The following is a 21,619-nucleotide window of genomic DNA, read 5'->3' as shown; positions in this document are numbered from 1 at the left end:
CGGTAGTCGGTTAGATCTGCATTGTTGCATTTGCTTTTTGTGTAATATTGCATTGTCTTCTTCTTTTACATGTGCTTTTGTTGGAATTGTATATGTGTGCTTTCAGTTCATCACAAAATAAATGTGCTTATTGTTGAACTGTTTTCCCGCTTCGCTTCGTCTTTTCCTCTATTGAATCTCCATCTTGCTTCACGTAAAGGGTTGGTCGTGGGCTAAAACGCCCGATAATTAATCGAACCGTCGAGGCCGACGAATAACATCGCTCGGTTATCCCGATAGTACGGAACGGGTCGCTTAAAGTGGCCCGTGTCCGAAGTCGACCTGCGGCGAGGTGCGATCGCCCGGTCTACCCTCCGTGTGGATACTTAGGTAGGTCGAATTTGGCGAGCAACCCTATCCCACGCGGGGGCCGATTGGCACGATCGCGGTGAGACCGAAAGGTCCACCCGTGACTAGTTCCCGGCGTTAGTCCGAGAGGGTCACGACTGGATTGTCCGTCTGGTGGGCGACGTGCCGCGATTCGAGTTACGTGGCCGTCCGCACGCCGGCGGGCGCGAATCCGCAACAATATATATATATATATATATATATATATATATATATATATATATATATATATATATATATATATATATATATATATATATATATCTTCTTCTTCTTCTTCTTCTTTCAGCTGCTCCCGTTAGGGGTCGCCACAGCGGATCATCCGTATGATCCGCATAGTGATTTGGCACATGTTTTACGCCGGATGCCCTTCCTGACGCAACCCTGGTCGCCTCTTACGACACAGGGATATGGTACACCTATTTTAACCGGGGTATACACCGGCCCAGTATACTGGTACTCATTTCGCCGACCTCGGAAGGATGACAGGCTGAGTCAACCCCCTGGTGTATTAATTCAGTGGCCCAACGGGGCTTGAACTCAGGACCTCTTGGATCCCAAGCCGCTGCCCTAACCACTGCGCCAACACCAGGATATATATATATATATATATATATATATATATATATTTATATATATATATATATATATATATATATATATATATATATATATATATATATATATATATATATATATATATATATATATATATATATATATATATATATATATATATATATATATATATATATATATATATATATATATATATATATATATATACGAATCTACCCCGCCCAGCGTGCAAACGACCGCTTTTCACTCATAGCAGCCGCACGCCCACCGGACGAGCAATTCAGTCGTGACTTCCCAGAACAACGCCGAGAAGCAGTCACGGGTGAGCCGTCAACGCACACCACGGCCCAGTCCATATTCTACCCGCACGCGACAGGGTCAATCACCGAATATCGATATACCTAAGTATTCACGTGGGTAACCTACCGATGGACCGTACCTCGGCGAAGGCCTGTTTGGACACGAACCGCTTAAGCGGTTCATTCCGTTCTGGGATTCAATGGGGGAAAATGACACTACGAACGGGGTACATTTAAACCAGCACATTTATTTTACATTTATACAAAGAATGCTGGTATTATACAAGCACGTATACACAAGCAAGGAATTCAAAACACGCATTCGGTTGATTTGCGTTGACTGCGGGATGGGAGAAAGACACGAGCAAGGCGAAAACACTACAACCGACTATTGTTTTACCATGTACATGTACTTAAGCAGGTTTTACTTACAGGACTCAGCGCCACAACATTCACTCAAAAGAAAAGCAAAGAAAAGACCCCCTCACAGACAAGGGAGTCAGACTGGGCCGTGGGCCTTTATAACGTGGGGCTATGGAGACCGAAAGGGCCCCACGAGACCGTTGCAGGTTACCTGCACCCTTGTGGTGCCTTGATGGGGCGAGTCGCGATGTCCCGTCCCCACGGCAGCTAGTGTAGCCAGGGTTGAGCTCAGGCCTCCCGCGTGGCAGGCGAGCTCTCTCTGGCTCTTCCCACACACATGCGCAGGTTCGCGCGATACAGCAGGGCTGTGCCTCCAGCCTGCATCTTCTTCACGACGCCCAGACCTCCACCGACTGACCGCTCCAAGCTCCCGACTCGGACATGAGCCCATTTCTCCACACAGCTCCTGGGCTTCTCCAGACTCTCCGAACCCCGACAGACACTCTCTCGACTGACCGCGAACTGGCGCTCCGCTCGCCCTTGTATCGGGTCCGTGAGGTGAGATCTGACCTTCGATCCCTTACCTCTGACCTCCGACCTCTGCGTGGAAAGCGGACATTGTGGAAATCATCGGCGCTGCACGGCAAGAGAACCCTTGCCTCCGACCTCTGACCTCTGCGTGGAAAGCGGGCGTTGTGGAAATCATCGGTGCTGCACGGCGAGAGAATGCTTGCCTTCGCCTGCAGCGATGCCGTTTGATCGGATCTCGCACTGCTGGCACAAAGATGGCATCTTTTCGGAGACGTAGGTGAGGCGATGTTTGTGGTGCAGAGATGTTGACGGTTGCTGGCGAAGTGGTGAGGTTGGCGTTCTTTGTTGAGAGGAAGGTGTGGTTGTGGTGGTGGAAAGGCAGTTGGTCTGAAGTGGTAGATGAGAGCGATATTGGTGGTGGAGGTGGTTGTTGTGAAGCGGTTGTTGAGAGCGATGTTGGTGGTGGAGGTGGTTCATCCAAAATAACGATAGCAAAGAATAACGGCTAACTCAAAGATCACAGCCCTGATAAAACGAATAAATCCCTTTCGACCACGGTGGGGAAATCTATCTGAACACACACTTAGCGATATAACTGAACTCAGGACCTTTATGGTGTTCTGCGAATTTCCACGGCCGTAACAACTCGAAAGACCCCGAAGATCCCAAGGACACCCAAGAACCCAAAGAATGCCAAAAGCCCTGAGACGCCCAAGACCCTCAATGACCACCAAGACCCCAATGACCCCGAATATATATCTCTCTCTCTCTCTCTCTCTCTCTCTCTCTCTCTCTCTCTCTCTCTCTCTCTCTCTCTCTCTCTCTCTCTCTCTCTCTCTGTCTCTGTCTCTGTCTCTGTCTCTGTCTCTGTCTCTGTCTCTGTCTCTGTCTCTGTCTCTGTCTCTGTCTCTGTCTCTCTCTCTCCTTGTTGTCACTTTTGCACACTTTGTTAAGCGAGTGTTTGGTGCCATTGGAATGCTTGTGTCGATATGTTTTCCCTCAACTTTATCTAACTTCTCGTCGTAAGGTAGTTTTATAACTCTTCTTATTGGCTGACCAACAGATGACCACTGCTGGGGCCTCAAGTCCTCATTCTCCCTCCCTCTTGAAGATAGTCACAATGCATTTTTTTTAATCTGATGTCTGTCAAGTCCTTTGTGTGTAACTATTTTCAGATGTCTCCCCATCTCACCCCTTCCCCTTTCTGTTTAAGTATAAAAAGGCTCTGATCCATGAATAAGATCAGAGAGAGGATGACATGCGATATTGCTTATACCTTGTATTGCTCCTGTTTAATCAATCCTCTCTCTCCATGCACACGTGATAAGTGTTTCAAACTCCAAAGGAGAAGAACTGATATTCTTCTCCACGAGCCCTTTAACTGTGTATAGCAAAATTATTAAAACAATGTGGACTATGATATTTTATGTCTTTTTAACTTGTTAATTTATGTTTTTTTTTAAAAAAACATATGTGATGTTATCATTGGTACCAAGTTTGCTTCCAAATGCCCAACACATGCACAAACATCCTTTTATTTATTAGATTGATGTGTTCATTACCTCTGCCACCGAAAGTGGATGGAGGTTATGTTTTCACCCCTGTTGTCTGATTGTTACTTGGAAAATTAATTTTTCAAGTATATTGGTCAGTAGTATCTGTCTATTGGTCACATGATTTTTGGCTACTGTTTTCAAGCAATCCTTCTGAAATTTTCGGTGTCTGTAGGTGACTGTCCAAGGACAGCAAGACACATTTTTGGTTAGGATCCAAATCTGGATACTAGAATTTTTTAAGTGATTCTTCACCATTGAGAGATGGGGCTAAACTGATATACAGCACGATATCTCAAAAAGTTTTCAACGGATTCAGACGAAACTTGGTGGACAGGTTAGGTATATGACAGATGAATGCATTCGATTTTGATGAAGATCTGGGTCTGGATACATCAATTCTTGGAGTGATAATTATTCACCATTGAGAAATAGGGCCAATAACAATACATCGCATGATATATCAAACAGTTATGGACTGATTCGGATGAACATCAGTGAATGAGTGGGTGTGTGGCAAGAACAGGTTGATTAGATTTTTCCTGATGAATGGATGCAGATCCGACCTATCAGTGGGCTGCAAAACCTAAACTGGTCAGCCAGGCAGAGGTATATGCTCTACTCAGTGCTGTTCTAGTTACCTCTGCCACCAAAAGTGGACGGAGGTTATGTTTTCACCCCTGTCTGTTTGTCTGTCTGTCTATTTGTTACTTGTTGAAATAATTTTTGCCCAATATGTTGGTTTGTAGTGCCTGTTTGTCTGTCTGTCTGTTTGTCACATGATTTTTGGCCACAGTTTTCCAACAATCATTCTGAAATTTTTTGTGTGTGTAGCTGTTGTGTGTCCTTGGCTGTGTAACCAGCCAAGGACAATACGCTTTTTTGGTCAAGAGCCGGATCCATATACTCTAATTTTTAAGTGATTCTTCACCATTGAGAGATAGGGCCAAAAATGATATATAGCACATATATCTCAAAAAGTTATGGACAGATTCGGACGAAACGTAGTGGACAGGTTGGGTGCGTGACATGGACAAATTGCTTTGATTTTTGTGAAGATCAGAAAGCGGATCCGGATATGAGAAATTTTATATTATTTTTCAAGTGATTCTACACCATTGAGAGATTTGGACCAAAAACGATATACAGTGCTGTATTGCATGATATCGAAAAAAGTTGTGGATGAGTTATTACAAAAATAGGTGGATGATTGGTTAGGTGACAATAACAAGCCAATTTGATTTTGGTTCAGGACCAGATTCAGAACTGGCTTATCAGTGGGACACAAAACATGAAATGTTCAGCCTGGCAGAGGTCTGCGCTCTACCGAGTGATGTTCAAGTTCATTCTGTTTCGCAAAGTGTCGCTCTGTCACGATTAGTGATTTCTGATTTCTCTGTCTGTCTGTGAAGAGGATATCTCAAAAAGTTGTGGATGGATTTGGACAACATTTGGTGGACAGGTTGGGTGTGTGACCGTGACAAATTGATTCGATTTTGGTGAAGATCCAAATCCGGATCTGGATACGAAATTTATTGAATTTTCAAAGGGATGCTTCACCATTGAGAGATTGGGCCAAAAATGATATATTGCATGATATTTCAAAAATGTAATGGACTGATATGTTCTTATGCATCAGGCATTACGTGGCAGAGGAATGCGCTCCACCGAGTGCCCTTCTAGTTTTACTGTCACCTACATTTTTCTCATTTTTAATCATTATCTCATTGTATTCAATAATTAGAAGCATTGAATTGAAATTAGGAAAATTGTCTGCTTTTTAAATCTCATTGTATTTAATACAATATGCATTATATAGTCTTTTTATTTCCTTCAGACTCACAGGACTGCTTTCGATGCCAAAAACGTTTTGGTTCAAGTTCACAAAGGGATTATTGCATCCCACTTCCTGAAGAGTTCCTTGCATTCTCTGACCCAATGGCTGTTCCCTTGTTTGCTTTATCTGTGCTTGGAATTGTCTTCACACTGGTCATAATGGTTACATTGGTTTGCTCCCAGAAACAGACAAATGACAACATTTGGATATATGGTGTCCTGTTGATGGCTGTGTGTGCCTCGTTTTCCAGTTGTTGGACATTTGCTGGAAGGCCAATGAATGTAACATGTCAAACACAAAATAAATTGGTGTCATTCAGTCTTACATTGACAACTTCCTGTTTGATAAGCATCATCTTGCAACTCTGCATTAAATCTGGAGGTAAAGAATAAATTTTAAACAATTAACGCAATTTGTTTTTGCTAACTATACAATGATAAACTCTTAAATTATTTTCAGGTTAAAAAAAAACAGTATATTAAATTATTCCAAGTAAAACATGCATCATATTAGTTTCAGAGAATACTCTTTTATGCCCATATCTTTCATACTCTGGAATGTTGCTGTCATGGACATTGAGAGATGTTTCACAGGATCGTCTTATTCTCCTTCTTTCCACTTCATAATGTGCAAGGGCCAACAGTACCAATCTTCTCTCCTGCCTTGAACACAGTACTCCTCCACTTCACTCTGTCCTTATCCAACCCTCTCCGCTCTCCAACCACCCACATTTTATTGACTATTCTCCCATCTCATCTGTGGTCTCCCTCCTTTCCTCCTACCTTGCTGCCTCGAGCTATCTGCTCTGTTTTCCATTCTCTCTTCCTTCATCTGCACCAAGTGTCCAGTCCACTTAAGCTGGATTTTTATTTTTTTCAATCTCCCTATCAAGCTTATTTGCACACAAATCTCCTCCTCAGTTCATCTATTCTCCTTATATCTACCCTCTTCTCTCCCGCAATCCTCCTGACCCAGTTGTTACCGCAGACCTGCAGCCTCTGTTGTTGTTTCTCTTTAGTGCCACCATCTCCAGACCATAAAGGTGGGCTGGCATTACACAAAACACCGGAACTATACCTTTCAATTTCCTTGATATTTTTCTGTCTGCCATCAATTCCTCCACCCACCTTCATGCATTTGTACCCACCTGAATTGTCCTACGCACGTCTGCCTCTGCCCCACAACTCTGCCATAAGTCATATCGGCTGCATACAACATCCTCCCCAGAATACCTTTCATTTTTACCCTCCTCCTTACTGGCTCCATCACCATAATATACATGAGTGGACCGAGAGAGCTTGCCTGCTTCAAAGCGATGTTCACTCTGAACTCCACTGACAGCCTAAGACCAACCAAAACTCTTCCCTTCATTCCTTTGTACATCCATTTAACCAACCTAACTTCTGCTTCCAGGACTCTCATCTCTCAGTGTCACCATCACCTTCCCTCGAAGGACAGTGTCATGACCATTTCCAAGGTCCACAAATCCCAATGCCATTTCACCTTTCACCTCAAACTTCTTCTCCACTAGCTATCAACTAGCATCCAACCTGTAACCACACTTTCTAAACCCATGTTGTTCTTCACTGATTTCCATGTCTGATTTTCCTTATCCTCCCCATCTAGAATCCTCTACATTACCTTAATGACATAACTTAGGAACATACCTTTCTGAAGCCTCAGTTCCACTCCGGATCTTGAACTTTGCCTTCCATATTAACACAAGAAGCCTTGTCCTCCAATCCTGCTTGTCCTACAATTGCTTCTGAAAGAATGAACCAGCTATGGCTATCCCATTCTTTGCCACCAGTTCTCAGCCCTCTATTCATCACTCCGCAACCAAATTTACCAACACATTCATCTTCACCCAGTTCTGCTACTCCCACGTGTGTATTGAAGTCACACACAATGCACATCATCACCTCCAGCTCAACTATTCCTGTCATCCTATCCAGTGTATCCCTGAACTCCTGCTTCTCTACCTCAATGCTTCCCACTCGTAACCCATATGTCACCATAACACACACCATTTGCCTCTATATTATCAACCATGCCAGAAATATCCATCCCTCCCATCTTTCCAATTTGACCAGCTCTTTGCTGATCATTTCCGATCCTATTATTCCCACACCATTGCTCCTTCCATCCCCTCCTATGTATAACAGCCTGTACCCTTCTGCAAATCTCTTTGTCCTGTCCCCTTTCCATCTGTTCTCTTGCCCCCACACAACTTCTGACCTCGGACTCTGCATCATCTCCACCACCTCGACCACTCTCACCTCCATTGATCCCACATTCAAACGACTTAGCCAGACCTCACTCCTGAATAGCTGTCTGCCTGCAGAGCTAGTACCATCTTTATCAATTTGGAATAAATCCGTAGTGCTATCCAAGCTCACATTCAAAAAAAATTCCTGAAAGTCTCTGTAGTGTCTATCTTCTTTACCTCCATGTACACTGCCCCATCCCTTTCCATTCCACAGATCTCCTCATGTCTCTGTTCCCCACTGTTTTGTGCTTCCCTCCCCCACCCCTCTTGTCTCCTGCATTGTTATATGTTCTACGTGTATTCACTCTTACATGAACCTCGATTTGTCACGTAAATAAAATATACGTGGATATCAGCAAAAGCTTTCTGTGACTCATTGGGACTGACTCAATCGGTCAACTTCCCGACCCGGATCTCAACCAATGGTACTCCATCTCTTCTGGATCTGATTTTGACAAATTTCCCTGACAATATCTGCTGCTCTTCCTTCGCTCCAATTGGTTCTTCTGACCACGTCCTTGTTAAAGTGGACATCTCTCTGGCTGTCATCAGAGAACCACCTCACCGCCGTCGAGTCTGGCATTTCACTCAAGCCGACTGGCAGGGTCTCCGAGCAGCCATCAAACTTACAGACTGGTCTCCCATCACTACTTTCTCAAACATCAACTCATCCTGGGAATTCTTTCAAAGAAACTTGCTCTCCCTCATGCACAGATTTATCCCCTCTCGTGTTCAGTTGTCTTACCCTTCCTCCCGCCCTTGGTTTACTGAAGCTTGTGGTGAGGCAGTTGTCCTGAAACAACTTGCCTTTGCCTCATGGAAAGCAAACCCAACTGAGGGCAATCTCAGTTCTTTCCACAAAGCTCGGAACAAGTGTGTATCTACCCTCAGGAGAGCCAGAAAACAACATCTTTCTCATCTCAAGTCTGAACTCTCAAAGCTCTCTCCCTCCTCAAAATCCTGGTGGCGCTTAATCAAATCTGTTTCTGGTGTTTGTTCCGCCTCCATCCCCTCCCTTACCTCAAATGGCCGCACTGCTGATTCCACACGTGATAAAGCTGAATGTCTAAACTCGGTGTTTGCAGCTAAATCTTGTGTCCCAAACCCATCACTATCTCTACCCACTTTACCCAGTCGCACCCAACTGTCCCTGGACTCTGTATCCTTTTCTCCTGACAAGGTGGAGAGCTTGCTTTCAAACCTCGATTCAGATTCTGCAACCGGTCCAGACGGCATCAGCCCACGTGTCCTCAAAGCCTGCTCTTCTGCTCTTCCTCTCCCTCTCTCTCTTCTTTTCGCCCTCTCATTTTCCCATCGTCATCTGCCATCTCCTTCGAAATCTGCTAACTTCACTGCCCTGCATTATAAAGGTGCTTAAACAGATCCCTGTAACTACAGACCAATCAGCCTTCTCCCAATCATCAGCAAGGTTATGGAATCCATCATTGCTTCAGACATGAAATCCTTCCTCTTCTCCAATGGCTTGATTTCCAATCATCAATTTGGTTTCAGACCAGGTCACTCTACCCTGGATATGCTGCTACTGCTCTCCCATCAATGGATGGAGGTCCTCAATGCCAGACAGGAAATCCGAGCCGTATCCCTGGACATATCACGTGCTTTTGACACAGTCTGGCACCCTGCCCTACTCACCAAACTCTCTTCCCATGGTATTCAAGGCCATCTCCACTCATGGCTCGCAGACTTCCTCTCCTGTCGCAGTCAACGTGTGGCCCTAAATGGAGTTCTTTCATCCCCTCTTCCTGTGCAGGCTGGAGTTCCTCAAGGTGGGGTTCTGGGCCCTGTTCTTTTTCTGGTCTTCATCAATGATCTCTCGGACTCTCTGGAAAATCCTCTATTTCTCTTTGCCGATGACTCCACCCTCTGCCGTACCATCTGTCATCCCTCAGACCGGCAAGCAGCAGCTATTTCGCTCACTGCAGATCTGGATAAAATCACAAACTGGTCCAACACGTGGAACATGTCTTTCCAATCCACACAAATCTCACACTCTCACTATGTCTCTTCGAAAGGACCGTTTACAAAACCCCCCATCCACTTTCTCAACAATCCTCTGGAAGAAGTCTTTTCTTTCAAGCTTCTGGAATCTCACTATCTGCCATGACCTTTCCTGGGAAAGTCACATTTCCAACCTTGCCTCAAAAGCCAGTCGCCGACTGGGAATCCTCCGTCGTGCTAAGTCCTTCCTCGGCCCTCTTGAGCTCCTGACTACTTACAAAGCTTTTGTCCGTAGCCTGATGGAGTACTGCTCTCCCCTCTGGGCTGGTGCTCCTGCCTCCCACCTTTCTCGACTTCACGCTGTCGAAACCAGGGCTTTAAGATCATTGGCATCTCCCGCAATGAAGCTGAGTCTTTGGGCCTCTCACTCAATCACCGCAGGTTGGTCGGTGGTCTTTCTGTCTTCTACCGACTCCTCTCAGCCTTGCCCCCCTGCTCTCTCTCACGATTTGTCCCAACCACATTTCCACAGAGGCGCTCAAGGTCCGCCAACAACCCCCCTTCTGGTAAAAACTACCAAAATCACGAATCACTGCTCATCTTCACTCTTTCATTCCTCTTTTTTCCCGCCTTTGGAATAAACTTCCTCCTCTATTCTTTCCCATTCTTCCCTCCAGGCTTTCAAAACAGCTGTTCACCACCACCTCTTATCTTCCCCCATCCAAATCCTCGATCTTTTCTACCCCCGATAATCCACCCAAGCCCACTTCCTTCCAATTCTCCTGCTTTCCTTCCTGAAAGTCCCTGTAATGTCCATCTTCTCCTCGCCATGTTCCCCGTCCCATCCCCATCCCTCTCCCTTCCACAGTTCACCTGTGTCTGTTCCCCAATGTTTTGTCCCTTCCACTCCCACCCCTCTTGTCTCATGCCTCCTTGCTGTGAGTTGTGTGTTAGCTCTCATACGAGCCTCGACCAAGGTATACAAAAAAAAAAAAAAAAAAAAAAAAAAAAAAAAAATACAACCTCCCGTCCACCCCCTTTATACCGAATTTTTTAAAACATTTTCTGAACAATCTTTGGAACTTCACAGGTGATGAAGGCGGTGGTCAAGTTCCATTGGAATCGTTTATGTAGTTTCTGAGAAGAAAGCAAATACCTCTTTTGGGGGGCCAAACCCTAACCCTAACCCTAACCCAACTGCACCCCACATAGACCCCGATATTTTTGAATGTTGTGAACAAATGTTGGTGCATCCCAGGTGGTGAACTTTGGTACATGTGAGTGCCTTGGGGTAATGCCCCTATGTTTATCACCCTGCGTTCGTGAAGCGAAATGCAAGGTTAAGTGATCATTAGCTTACGTACGCATGTCACATGTCGTACTTGTCTGCATTTTGTTGATAGTTCATCGAAAATCGTTCAGCAGAGGAAATTGAAACTTACTACATGTTACATAAATTTTACTACATGTTACATAAACTTTACAACATGTTACAGGATGGAGTGGGTGGAGAAGAGTTGCAGGAGTGATTTGTGACAGAAGGGTAGCAGAAAGAGTGAAGGGGAAAGTATATAAGAAGGTAGTGAGGCCAGCTATGTTGCATGGTTTGGAGGCGGTGGCACTGACAAAAAGACAGGAAGCGGAGCTGGAGGTGGCAGAGTTAAAGATTCTGCGATTCTCGTTGGGAGTGACTAGGATGGACAGGATAAGAAATGAGTACATTAGAGGGACATCGCAGGTAGGACGGTTTGGAGACAAAGTGAGAGAGGCGAGATTGAGATGGTTTCGACATGTGCACAGGAGGGAAGCAGAGTATATTGGGAGAAGGATGCTGAAGATGGTGCCACCCGGTAGGAGGAGAAGAGGAAGGCCAAAGAAGAAGTTAATGGATGCGGTGAGGGCGGACATGCGGGTGGTTGGAGTGTAAATGGAAGATGTGGAGGATAGAGCGAAATGGAGACGGATGATCCACTGTGCCGACCCCTAACGGGAGCAGCCGAAAGAAGGAGAAGAAGACTACATGTTACATGACCATTTGATAAAGCAGTCACTCTTTTCGGGTGAACATTGGCAGAAATTTCAAAAATTGTCAATTTTAATCCAATTGACTTGAAATTTGAAAATAATTTACACATTTCGTCATTGAATTCAACTACCAATTTTTTTTTTTGAAACTACCAAAACATCTTTTTTTATTTAATTCACGATCTCCTTAGATGATGAATCTCATGATACGTGATGGACAAACAAACATAGATTACATTTTGAGTTAATTATTTAATTATCTCACCATCTGGATGGAAATATGACAAAAAGAGTTCCATTAATTTTTTCACATCAATGTCATTAATCTTCAAGCCAAGTTTCAAAACAATTCATTGAGCCACCAAGGAGGAATAGGGAAAAAAACAAAATTTTTAATGGACCACCTCACTGCCTGACTGACTGAAGGACATCATTACTGATTTAAGAGCTCATCTTGACTCTGTTTTAGACAAGCTAAAATATAACCCGGTTTTGAAGTAAAAACATGCCGACTGCCTATGTGTATGTATAATACATACATCGTGGTTATACATCATGCTCAGATAGATTCCAATTACACTGGCCTATACTGTAGGTTGACACCAGAGGTCTGAAGCCTAAGGACTGAAGCCTTTACAAGGCCCATTTTGCCGATCTGCTCCAGCCTTTCAATACTTGATTATTAACCTCCGCCATCGAAGATGGACGGAGGTTACTGTTTTCACACCTGTCTGTTTGTTTGTTTGTGAACAGTATACGGAAAAACTCCTCGACGGATTTCGACGAAACTTGGTGGGGGGATTAGGTATGGTCCAAGGATCATGCTATTAGATTTTGGACGTCGTCCAAAGTCCAATATGGCCGCTATGGCGGCCATTTTGAAAAAAATATTTGAATTTTTTTTTTTTGCATTTCTACATGTTATAAGTGATTTCCAACAAAAAAAAAACATGCCAAAATTATAATTGCGGCTGATTTTGGAACTTCAAGTGGATATACCCACGTAAAATCAATTTCTGACTCAAGGAATCTAGTTATGACGAATGAATTGAGTATGTAAAAGTTAAAAGTAAAAGGGAAAGTTGCAAACTATAACTCTGTGAGCACTGTTGACGTCAAATTGAATGAATAGGATATCAGGTTCACTTGAGTGACCTAGCAGTATTGGCGGTGGAGGTTTTGCACTCTACCAAGTGCTCCCCCTCTAGTTTTAACAGTTGTTTTGGTCGTTTTACACTGAAGGGAAAACTTGTGGGGATGGCATAGTGATTATGAATATGACAGCTCTGAAGATGTCTTTAGCTTCACGTTGTGCCAACATGGTGGCCATATAATTTTTCAGAGGAGATTTGTGGGTGGAGTCAGTCCAGCTGGCCAACCAAAGGGTGGAAAGGAGCATTACACACGGATGGACGAACAATTATGATTTTGATTATTTTTTAAAATGGGAAGGAATAAGCCGAAGTACCAACAACAGTGCACTATGTATAAGCAGGGAAATATATTAACTACAATTGAAAAATGTACTCCCTCTTTGAAATGTATGCAAGTCACCAAATGCCACCTCATTAAGCACGATAGAAATGGAAACATCCAAGCTCTCCACAGTGGTTGTCTGGACAAAAAAGAACACAACAATCAATATGTAATGGAGTTAGTGAGCTATAACAAAGGGAATGCGACCTAATTAATTATAAATGAGATGTGGAGATGTCAGACAACAGAGCAGGTTAAGGTTACAAGCAGAACTAGAAGTGGACAAAAGATATGAAACCACAAGATCAAACAAGTTCTCTTACTATAGCCTAGTGAAGGACGTTGATGAAGAGTGCAAAGTGCATGCTTCTCTGGATGGGCAAAACAAGGACAGTGGCTTCAATGGGACTCTGCCATGAAATTCAACATATCATGGAAGAAACTCCTGCATGTATGGACACCCGAACTAGTCATTTCACATTAACTCCATCCATGATATACACTGCAAGTAAGAGGTTGAATCGTGATCATTTTATTGACATTTGCATAAAAGGTGCTTTTTTTCTTTCATGTTAAAACACAACAATAACTACTTCCAATATTTTCAGGTAATCCCTTGATGGAAATCAGAAAGTTCTTCAATCAAAACACTGTGATTTATTTGTTTGTAACACCACAATTAATTTTTGATGTACTTTGGGCTCTGCTTGGTTTTTCGCATATAAGTTACAACACAAATGATCGTCCAGGAAACATTATTTTGGAATGTGTGGATTCCTCAATTGCCTGGTCAATATGTGCTTTGGCCTACTTGGTGATTCTTTTCATCATTTGCTGTTCCCTGGCATCCAAAGCCCAATGTTATTTACCATCTGTTGGTGAACCAAGGTTCATCACTTTCTACATGTATTTCTGTATCTTGGTAACTGTTGCCTTTATTCCTGCCTACCTCACCACGCAGGGAAAGTTTGCTGTGGCGACTGAAATATTCACTATCATCCTAATAAATTATGGTTTACTTGTATCTATATTTGTCCCAAAGTGTTTTAATGTTATATTCAAAAGAAAATAAAATTTTCTCAGTTCATACTTTGACAAAATGGGGTATTTGCTTCACTTTAATTTTCTTAAATAATTTCAATTACCAAAATGTTATTGTAATTTTTTATTATAATTTTAACATTGATACTCAGAAGAACAATGTCAATCCCTTATTACCTCCCATGTCTTTCTCAAAGATGTGGAGAAATTCCTTGATTGCTTTTCATTGACGCAAGTTATCGAGCAGGAAATGTGTTCCTTTTGTAAGAAGGGTCTCCTGTGTCTGGTCATCAGTCGGAAGAAATACTTTGATCTGTTTGGTTGCAGGTTGTAAACCGCTGGAAGAACCTCAACCTCCTCTGTTTCCCTTTTTTCTGCTCCCCAAAACATGTACTCCTTCCAGGGCCTACTCAAGCCAAATGTATCAAGCTATTCTGGCTGAAGACCTGGCCCTCTCCTTCCTGGCAACTGAGTTGTAATTGGTTTATTGTCACTGAAGAAGAGAGTATATGCTGCTGCCAGGTGGAAATATGTTTATGGATAGGTATCAGACTATGTGTCTGGTTCGTGATGTCCTTTGTGAGTGTTTATGAAAGAGAGAGATGAACCACAATATGCACTTGCATCGTGGCTTGTTAAGTACAAGTGAGATGAAACAAGGGGCACTTTAAGTTCCGATGACTCTCGCCATGCATCCTTGCTATAATGAACTGACCTTCTGCTGAGTTAATATATGAAAATAACAGCCCTTCGAGTAATAAATGGAGGTGCAAAGGCTCAACCAAGAGGCCAGGAGCATCTCTCTGGGTATTACTTAGGTGTTTGACAGTCTAAAAGGGGAGGGAGTGGAGATAAAGATTTAAGGGGGTTGGGGGGGATCAGAAGTCTGGATGGAAAAAACCCGAATGAGACCTTGTCACAATTACTACTTTTATACCTGGGTCCTGGAATCTATGCATCATGGACCTTGTGTTCAGATGAGAATGCCAAACAGATTAAACCTTGTTCTCTGAGTATCTCTGCTGTTATAAACATTGACTACTGTTGGGATTTAATCTCCAAGTCTTATTCTTTCTGATGGTTCATCTCGATCCTCATTTTTTTCATCCTGGTGCACAGAAGCTTGGAGTGAGACAGTGACAGTATTAGTTTGCCCTTTTTTGCATGAAAGAGTGAGATAGCAAAGAGAAACCAGGTATCTGTGATCACAAAGCAATCGCCAAGGGTATGCCTCCTCCAACCTGGTGAGGCTTACCCAAGGCAACATCCCCCAACTTATCCTTGGCCCATAATCCAATGATAGCCATATTTTTCTCTGGATAACCATATGGCCTTGAAGGGGGGGAGAGAGAGAGAGAGAGAGAGAGAGAGAGAGAGAGAGAGAGAGAGAGAGAGAGAGAGAGAGAACGAGAGAGAACGAGAGAGAACGAGAGAGAGAGAGAGAGAGAGAGAGAGAGAGAGAGAGAGAGAGAGAGAGAGAGAGAGAGAGAGAGAGAGAGAGAGAGAGAGAGAGAGAACGAGAGAGAGAGAGAGAGAGAGAGAGAGAGAGAGAGAGAGAGAGAGAGAACGAGAGAGAGAGAGAGAACGAGAGAGAGAGAGAACGAGAGAGAGAGAGAACGAGAGAGAGAGAACGAGAGAGAGAAAGAGAACGAGAGAGAGAGAGAGAACGAGAGAGAGAACGAGAGAGAGAGAGAGAACGAGAGAGAGAGAGAGAGAGAACGAGAACGAGAGAACACAAAGGAACTATGTCTCCATCTACAGAACAATCTATCCAAAAGACATCATGAAAATTGGAGGAAAGTTAATCAAGGTATGATCGAAAAAGTGTTTTTGTTAATTAGGTCACAATGCGAAAAAAGTAGGTCAAGGACACGAAATAAAAATCAGTTGCACAACTTCACTGCAGACACAATATTATGATGCAAGTACATCTTGGAAGGTCAAGCAGTCTTTAAGATTCCACATCAACTATTGTTTTGCAATTGGTCACTGGCTTGGAGACCAATACAAATTTTTATTATGGACCCGAGGCATCATTGTTGTGGACATAAGCTCCATATATCGAACGAAGAGTTTGAATTGGAGCAATTCACTGCCATTAGAACATTTAAATTTCATCAAATATGGCAATAAATGCAAATTGTTGTACCCAGCTTGTTGGCTCAATGACAGGAGATCCCATTTGCATTTTGCCAGCTCCATCCGTTTAGAATCCCAATGCAGTCACGGGCAACTTGCTATTTGGCAAAATTGAGTGATGACCAAATGACGTGTTGTGCTTTTTCAGACAACCATTTGACGTTGACCTATAACTCAGATGGGTATGATGTAAAGTAAGTGTAAATGTGCAGTATACAAGGAGAGTCTGGCCATATTTTGTTCTCTCCATGGATTGCTGTGATTGGCCGATCGCAGACACGTGGTTTCAAGGTGCCATGTTGCCTCCCGTTTGAACATCAGAGTTGACGTATATTCTCCATCGACATAAATATCGCTATTTTGAGGAATAATTTTGAGGAAGATGGTTTGTTGTGTGGCCATAGGCTGTCATACTCATGATGTGTAGGGTATAGCTATGCATTGCTTCCCAGGGACTCTGAGAGATGGAAAAAATGGGCCACCAAAGTGAACGGAGATCCCCAAAAAGACGGATTGAAACCTCACGACAAATCGTACTTGTGTGCTGCAAGTTTCTCATTGATATTTATTGGGAAAGGGATATTCATTGAGCTTACAGCTTTTCTGCCAGGTAGCCATGTGTGCAGAATCTCAATTGTGATCCCCGAGGAATATTTGGCCAGGCCTGCTCTCCTCACAGCTCAACCATGCATGCTCAGCTGATTCAAGTTTTATACCAATAAAAATCATCATGGTCGATTTAGGGATTCCCTCTCATCTGTGCACACAGTGCATGTTCTTATTGATTCTGATGCACTGATATTTGGTTTGGAATAAGATTATAATTGCCATGTCAGGCTGACTGACCGGTTGAGTTAGACATGTCAGGCTGACTGACCAGTTGAGTTAGACATGTCAGGCTGACTGACCAGTTGAGTTAGAGGTTGACACAGGTTATCAAATATTGTGAGACACTTGCTTCATTATTTGTGGTTTCATGCATGATTTCAACTCTTTCATAAACACTTTGATGGGATTAGTGGGGTCTCATGACCAAAATATTCACAATAACTGTACATTTTGTGATAAAACACCAAATTTGGCACAGAGATAAACTAATATACGATGTACAGATCTGGATATTGGAGCATTGTAGATTTGGCCTCTGATGGCCGTGGCAACCATCTTACAAAATGGCCACCAGTGGTTGCAATGACTTCACAGACTTGCTGAACTCTGAGGATGAGATGGTGGAAATAGAGGCTAATTACCCTAAGATTAAATAAGACACCTGTAAACATGGTAAAGAACAGATTCCTGAGGAGTTCTTCTGCCACGAGAACCAAGCGTGCCCTCCAGCACTCCACCTAGGTGCCAAGAAAGACCTCCTTGCATGTTTGAAAGACCTTTTGGAGGGACAGTCAGATGGTCCTGCTACAACCAGTGTAGCTCTTGATGGGGCTGCCAGCATCCAGATATTGAAGCCAGCCATCGTCAAGAACTTGAATGAGTACGCCCATCAGATCTTTATCCCACACCTGTCCACAAGACTTCAAACTGCGTCATGCCAAGACATGGGGTGGGACAGCTTAATTGCCGATTCACTGAAATGCACAGCAAGAGCAAAGCATGGCTAGGAAGTACACAGACACGTGGTGGCTGCAGCAGCCATACCAGGAAACTGGCAGAGCTTCCTCCGCATTGACAGCAACAAGACAGAGCCGCTCAGTATCCTCTCAGAAGCTCTCCTCAGATGGATTGATAAGGACAAGCTGCTTTTCATCACTGATGGAGAGGGAATGCATTAAGGAAAGCATAGACACAAGACATCCACTAAACAATAAGTTGCCATCGCAGACCAGGCTGAATTTGAGAAAGAGTTTCCTCATCAATACATAACTGCTTAATTTTGACCATGCTCCGACAAGGATCCAAATGTGGCGTGAAAGCCTAATAGGCAATTATGACACCGCCAGACTGGAGCTGCTGTACAGCAAAGGCATGCCAGCAGGATCCAACAAGCCTTGGAAAGAATAATGATGTCTTAACCACATGCACGCTGTGGTAGTACACTTAAATGTATCTCTCAATAAGTTGGAATACAGTAATGATCCAGTGATATGCAACCACCAAGAGGAGCCCCAGATGATATCGTATTTGTTACTCTGCCGGAATCTTAAACAAAAGTGCACCTTGAGTGGAAGCGGGGGGGGGGGGGTGGGGGGTAAGCATGGAAGCTTGTGGTGTGGACACGACAAGAAGATTTTTAGGAGAGTTCTCATGCCAGTTTTAGTCTGCAACACAACCTTGGTGCATAGTTGACTCGTTTTTTTTATCTCCCCTTTGAATCCCCCTGTTGTTCTTAACTTGGCCTACTGGGGTGAGTTGCTTTCAAATTTAGCACCCTCTGTTTTCTCGAATTACAGAACGATTCAGCTTTCATGACAACTTGCTGCTCAGTTGGATTACCTTCTGTAAAGTCAGATCCTCTCTCGATGGTAGGTGATCAGGCAACCCATCCCACCAGTGACAACATTATCTGCCACCGAGGGTGGATGGTGGTTTTGTCTTCACCCATGTTTGTCTGCCTGTATGTCTGTGAACAGGATATCTCAACACATTATGGACAGATTCGGACGAAACTTGGTGGACAGGCTGGGTGTGAGATGAGAACAAAATGATTAGATTTTGTTGTTAGATCCAGATAGATCCTGACAGTTTCATTTTTTAAGGGATTCTTCACTATTGAGATATCAATCCAAAAACGACATGCAGTATTGCATGATACATCAAAAAGTTATCTACTGATTCGGACAAAACCTGGTGGACACGTTGGGTGTGTGATAAGGTCAAATTGGTTCGATTTTGGTGAAGATCTGAATCCGGGTTCCGGATACTAGAGTTTTAAAGTGATTCTTCACCATTGAGAGTTACAGTACCCTCCCTCAGTATTGGAACAGTGAAGTCAGATTTGTATTATAGCTATGTACCGTATGAAATAAATTTGGATTTGAAATCAAGGGATGAATATGAGGCAAGAGTACAGAAAGTCAGCTTTTATTTCTTGGTCATTCCATGCATATGTTTTACCATTGCAGTGCAATTGCACTTTTTATGTTCAGTCCCCCCATTTTAGGTAAGCATAAGAAATAATAATAATAATAATAATAATAATAATAATAATAATACCATTGCTTTCATGCCATAAAAGCACATGGGGCTGCCAAGGCAGTTTCATTGGCGAGGAGTACAGTCCTGGACAGGTCACCACTCTGACACAGGTTACCACAAATTGTTATTACCCCAGTACACTGGTACTCATTTCCATTAGTTTGGATTTAGTACTTGCTCCACAGGGGGGAGCCTGCCCTTTAGTTGGGTTTGAATGTTGTATTTATAGCTCAAAATAATTAGAATTCACTGAAACTTAAAGAAGAGGAAGCCAACTTTCATGATTGTCAGGTGGATGATGGAATCTATTTTCTTGACTAAAAGGGATCTTTGGAGGATGGTGGACAAAATTGTTGATTTTTGTTGGACATATTATTTGTTATCACAGTCCTTTTCAATTGTGCTACTGCAACATTGCCCTCACGAAAGGCACCTTCACTGATTGCCTCATGCTTTGAGAGGAAAATTACCCCTCTTTAATTGTACAAACTTAAGAGGCATTTCTAAAATTGTGCAAATTGGAACACTAATAAATACTGCTGCCCTTTCTCCATACAAATAGCAAATGAGGTGATTGTTTTTGAGTATATATACAACTGAGATTTCCTTAGATTTTAGCATGTTGTTTAGGCGTAAAAAAAAAAAAGGTAAAATTTTGATGTATCATGTAATGCAAGTTAGATGCTTCTATAAGAACCTTTGTCAGTCTTATTTAAATACATGGGCCCACTAAGTTTTATTGAATCATAATCTGTGTTTAACCTTGATTTTGTTTGTTTCCAAGTGTTGAGATCAGTTGAACTTTGCAGTGTACATTTTTTTTCTAATGAAGCTTTGGAAGAGCTTCCACCAAAAGATTGGTCGATGGGGAGAACCCAGATTTGGGTGATTGGGCATTCAACACGTGATCAAGGCACGACCCCTTCCTGAGGAGATGAGACTAGCATGTAAAAAAACCCCCACTGAAGCGAAGGTTGGAGAAGTCAAACCCCGAGAAGGCAAAGACTTAATGTCGCCGTTGCATGGTGCCTGCCTCGGGGAATGACCCCAACCACACACGCAAATTGCTGCTCTGCAGATACGTTGTGAACTTGCCGTGGTCGCACAATGCACAACGAAAGCCATGAAGGTCTATATGGCGAATCAACTGCAACATGTGTCAAATTGTGCAGTTGTCCAATGGTGCATAAGTAAATAAAAAATTGGCAGCTGCTCTGAAACTGTTTGTGAATGAAACTGTGGATAGTTTAGCAGATATGAATATCTGCTCTGTAGATGTCGTGACCTTGCCGTAGTTGCACAACACACAATGAAAGCCCTGAAGGTCTATACAGTGAGTCGTCTGCAACATGTGTCCAATGGTGTGGGGGGGGGGCTCGTGGAGCCATCGCAGCTGCCTTCAATGTGCATAGCTCGCTTTGGCGAATCAATCTGATTGCACGAACTGCTGCTGCGAGGCCCCAAATTCTGCTGGGGCTGAATCTCTGGGTCACATCTCGAGTCCTCTTCACCTCCTTCAACCCAGTGTCATCTGTAACTCAATGCCAGGCCCAAGCTCGTACCTGCCAGGATCTACCTTCTCTGCAGCTCAAGGAGTGTCTAAACTGTGTTTCCAATTGGGTACTGCTCTCTCTACACCTTGAACTGCTTATCTTCTGGCTTCGGGCAGCACACCTTTACAACTCACGATAGTTTCTGACAAACAGGCCATAAACTAGGCGGAAACACTTTCATTAACCCAAATGGGGCACGATAAAGATGGCCGTTATCCAGCATTATTCTCCTATGAGCGCTCACTGCCATTATTGTGGGTAAACTTGTGTAAGGGATATATTTCTTCCATTAAGAATGGTGTTTGGTGATTACGTGTTATATAATTATGTAAATTTGTTCTGATTAGCCCAAAGGGGGGGGGGGGGGGATGTGGAAGAAAAAATAATTATGTTCATGTATTCTCAATTATATTCTCTTGTTGTGCTTTTATCTAAATGAAATACATATAACCTAGACT

General features: G+C 43.2%; 1 protein-coding gene across 1 annotated transcript in view; it reads left to right on the top strand.

Moving 5' to 3' along the window:
• Nucleotides 1-14,798, top strand: part of LOC147035290 (G protein-coupled receptor family C group 6 member A-like) — an 86,553-nt gene extending 71,755 nt beyond the window's left edge. Inside the window, exons 3-5 of the mRNA XM_085865530.1 lie at nucleotides 5,550-5,930; nucleotides 13,887-14,319; nucleotides 14,723-14,798. Of these exons, the coding sequence (XP_085721656.1) occupies nucleotides 5,550-5,930; nucleotides 13,887-14,319; nucleotides 14,723-14,798 (890 nt within the window). The remainder of the gene's footprint in view (nucleotides 1-5,549; nucleotides 5,931-13,886; nucleotides 14,320-14,722) is intronic.
• Nucleotides 14,799-21,619: the final 6,821 nt, after the last annotated feature.

The sequence above is a fragment of the Eptatretus burgeri genome, chromosome 1, assembly GCF_056783735.1.
Source record: "Eptatretus burgeri isolate ZD-2024b chromosome 1, Ebu_testis_v1, whole genome shotgun sequence".
NCBI lineage: Eukaryota > Metazoa > Chordata > Myxini > Myxiniformes > Myxinidae > Eptatretus > Eptatretus burgeri.
Note: the sequence above shows the minus strand (reverse complement) of the source record. Positions and strands in the feature narration are given on the sequence as shown.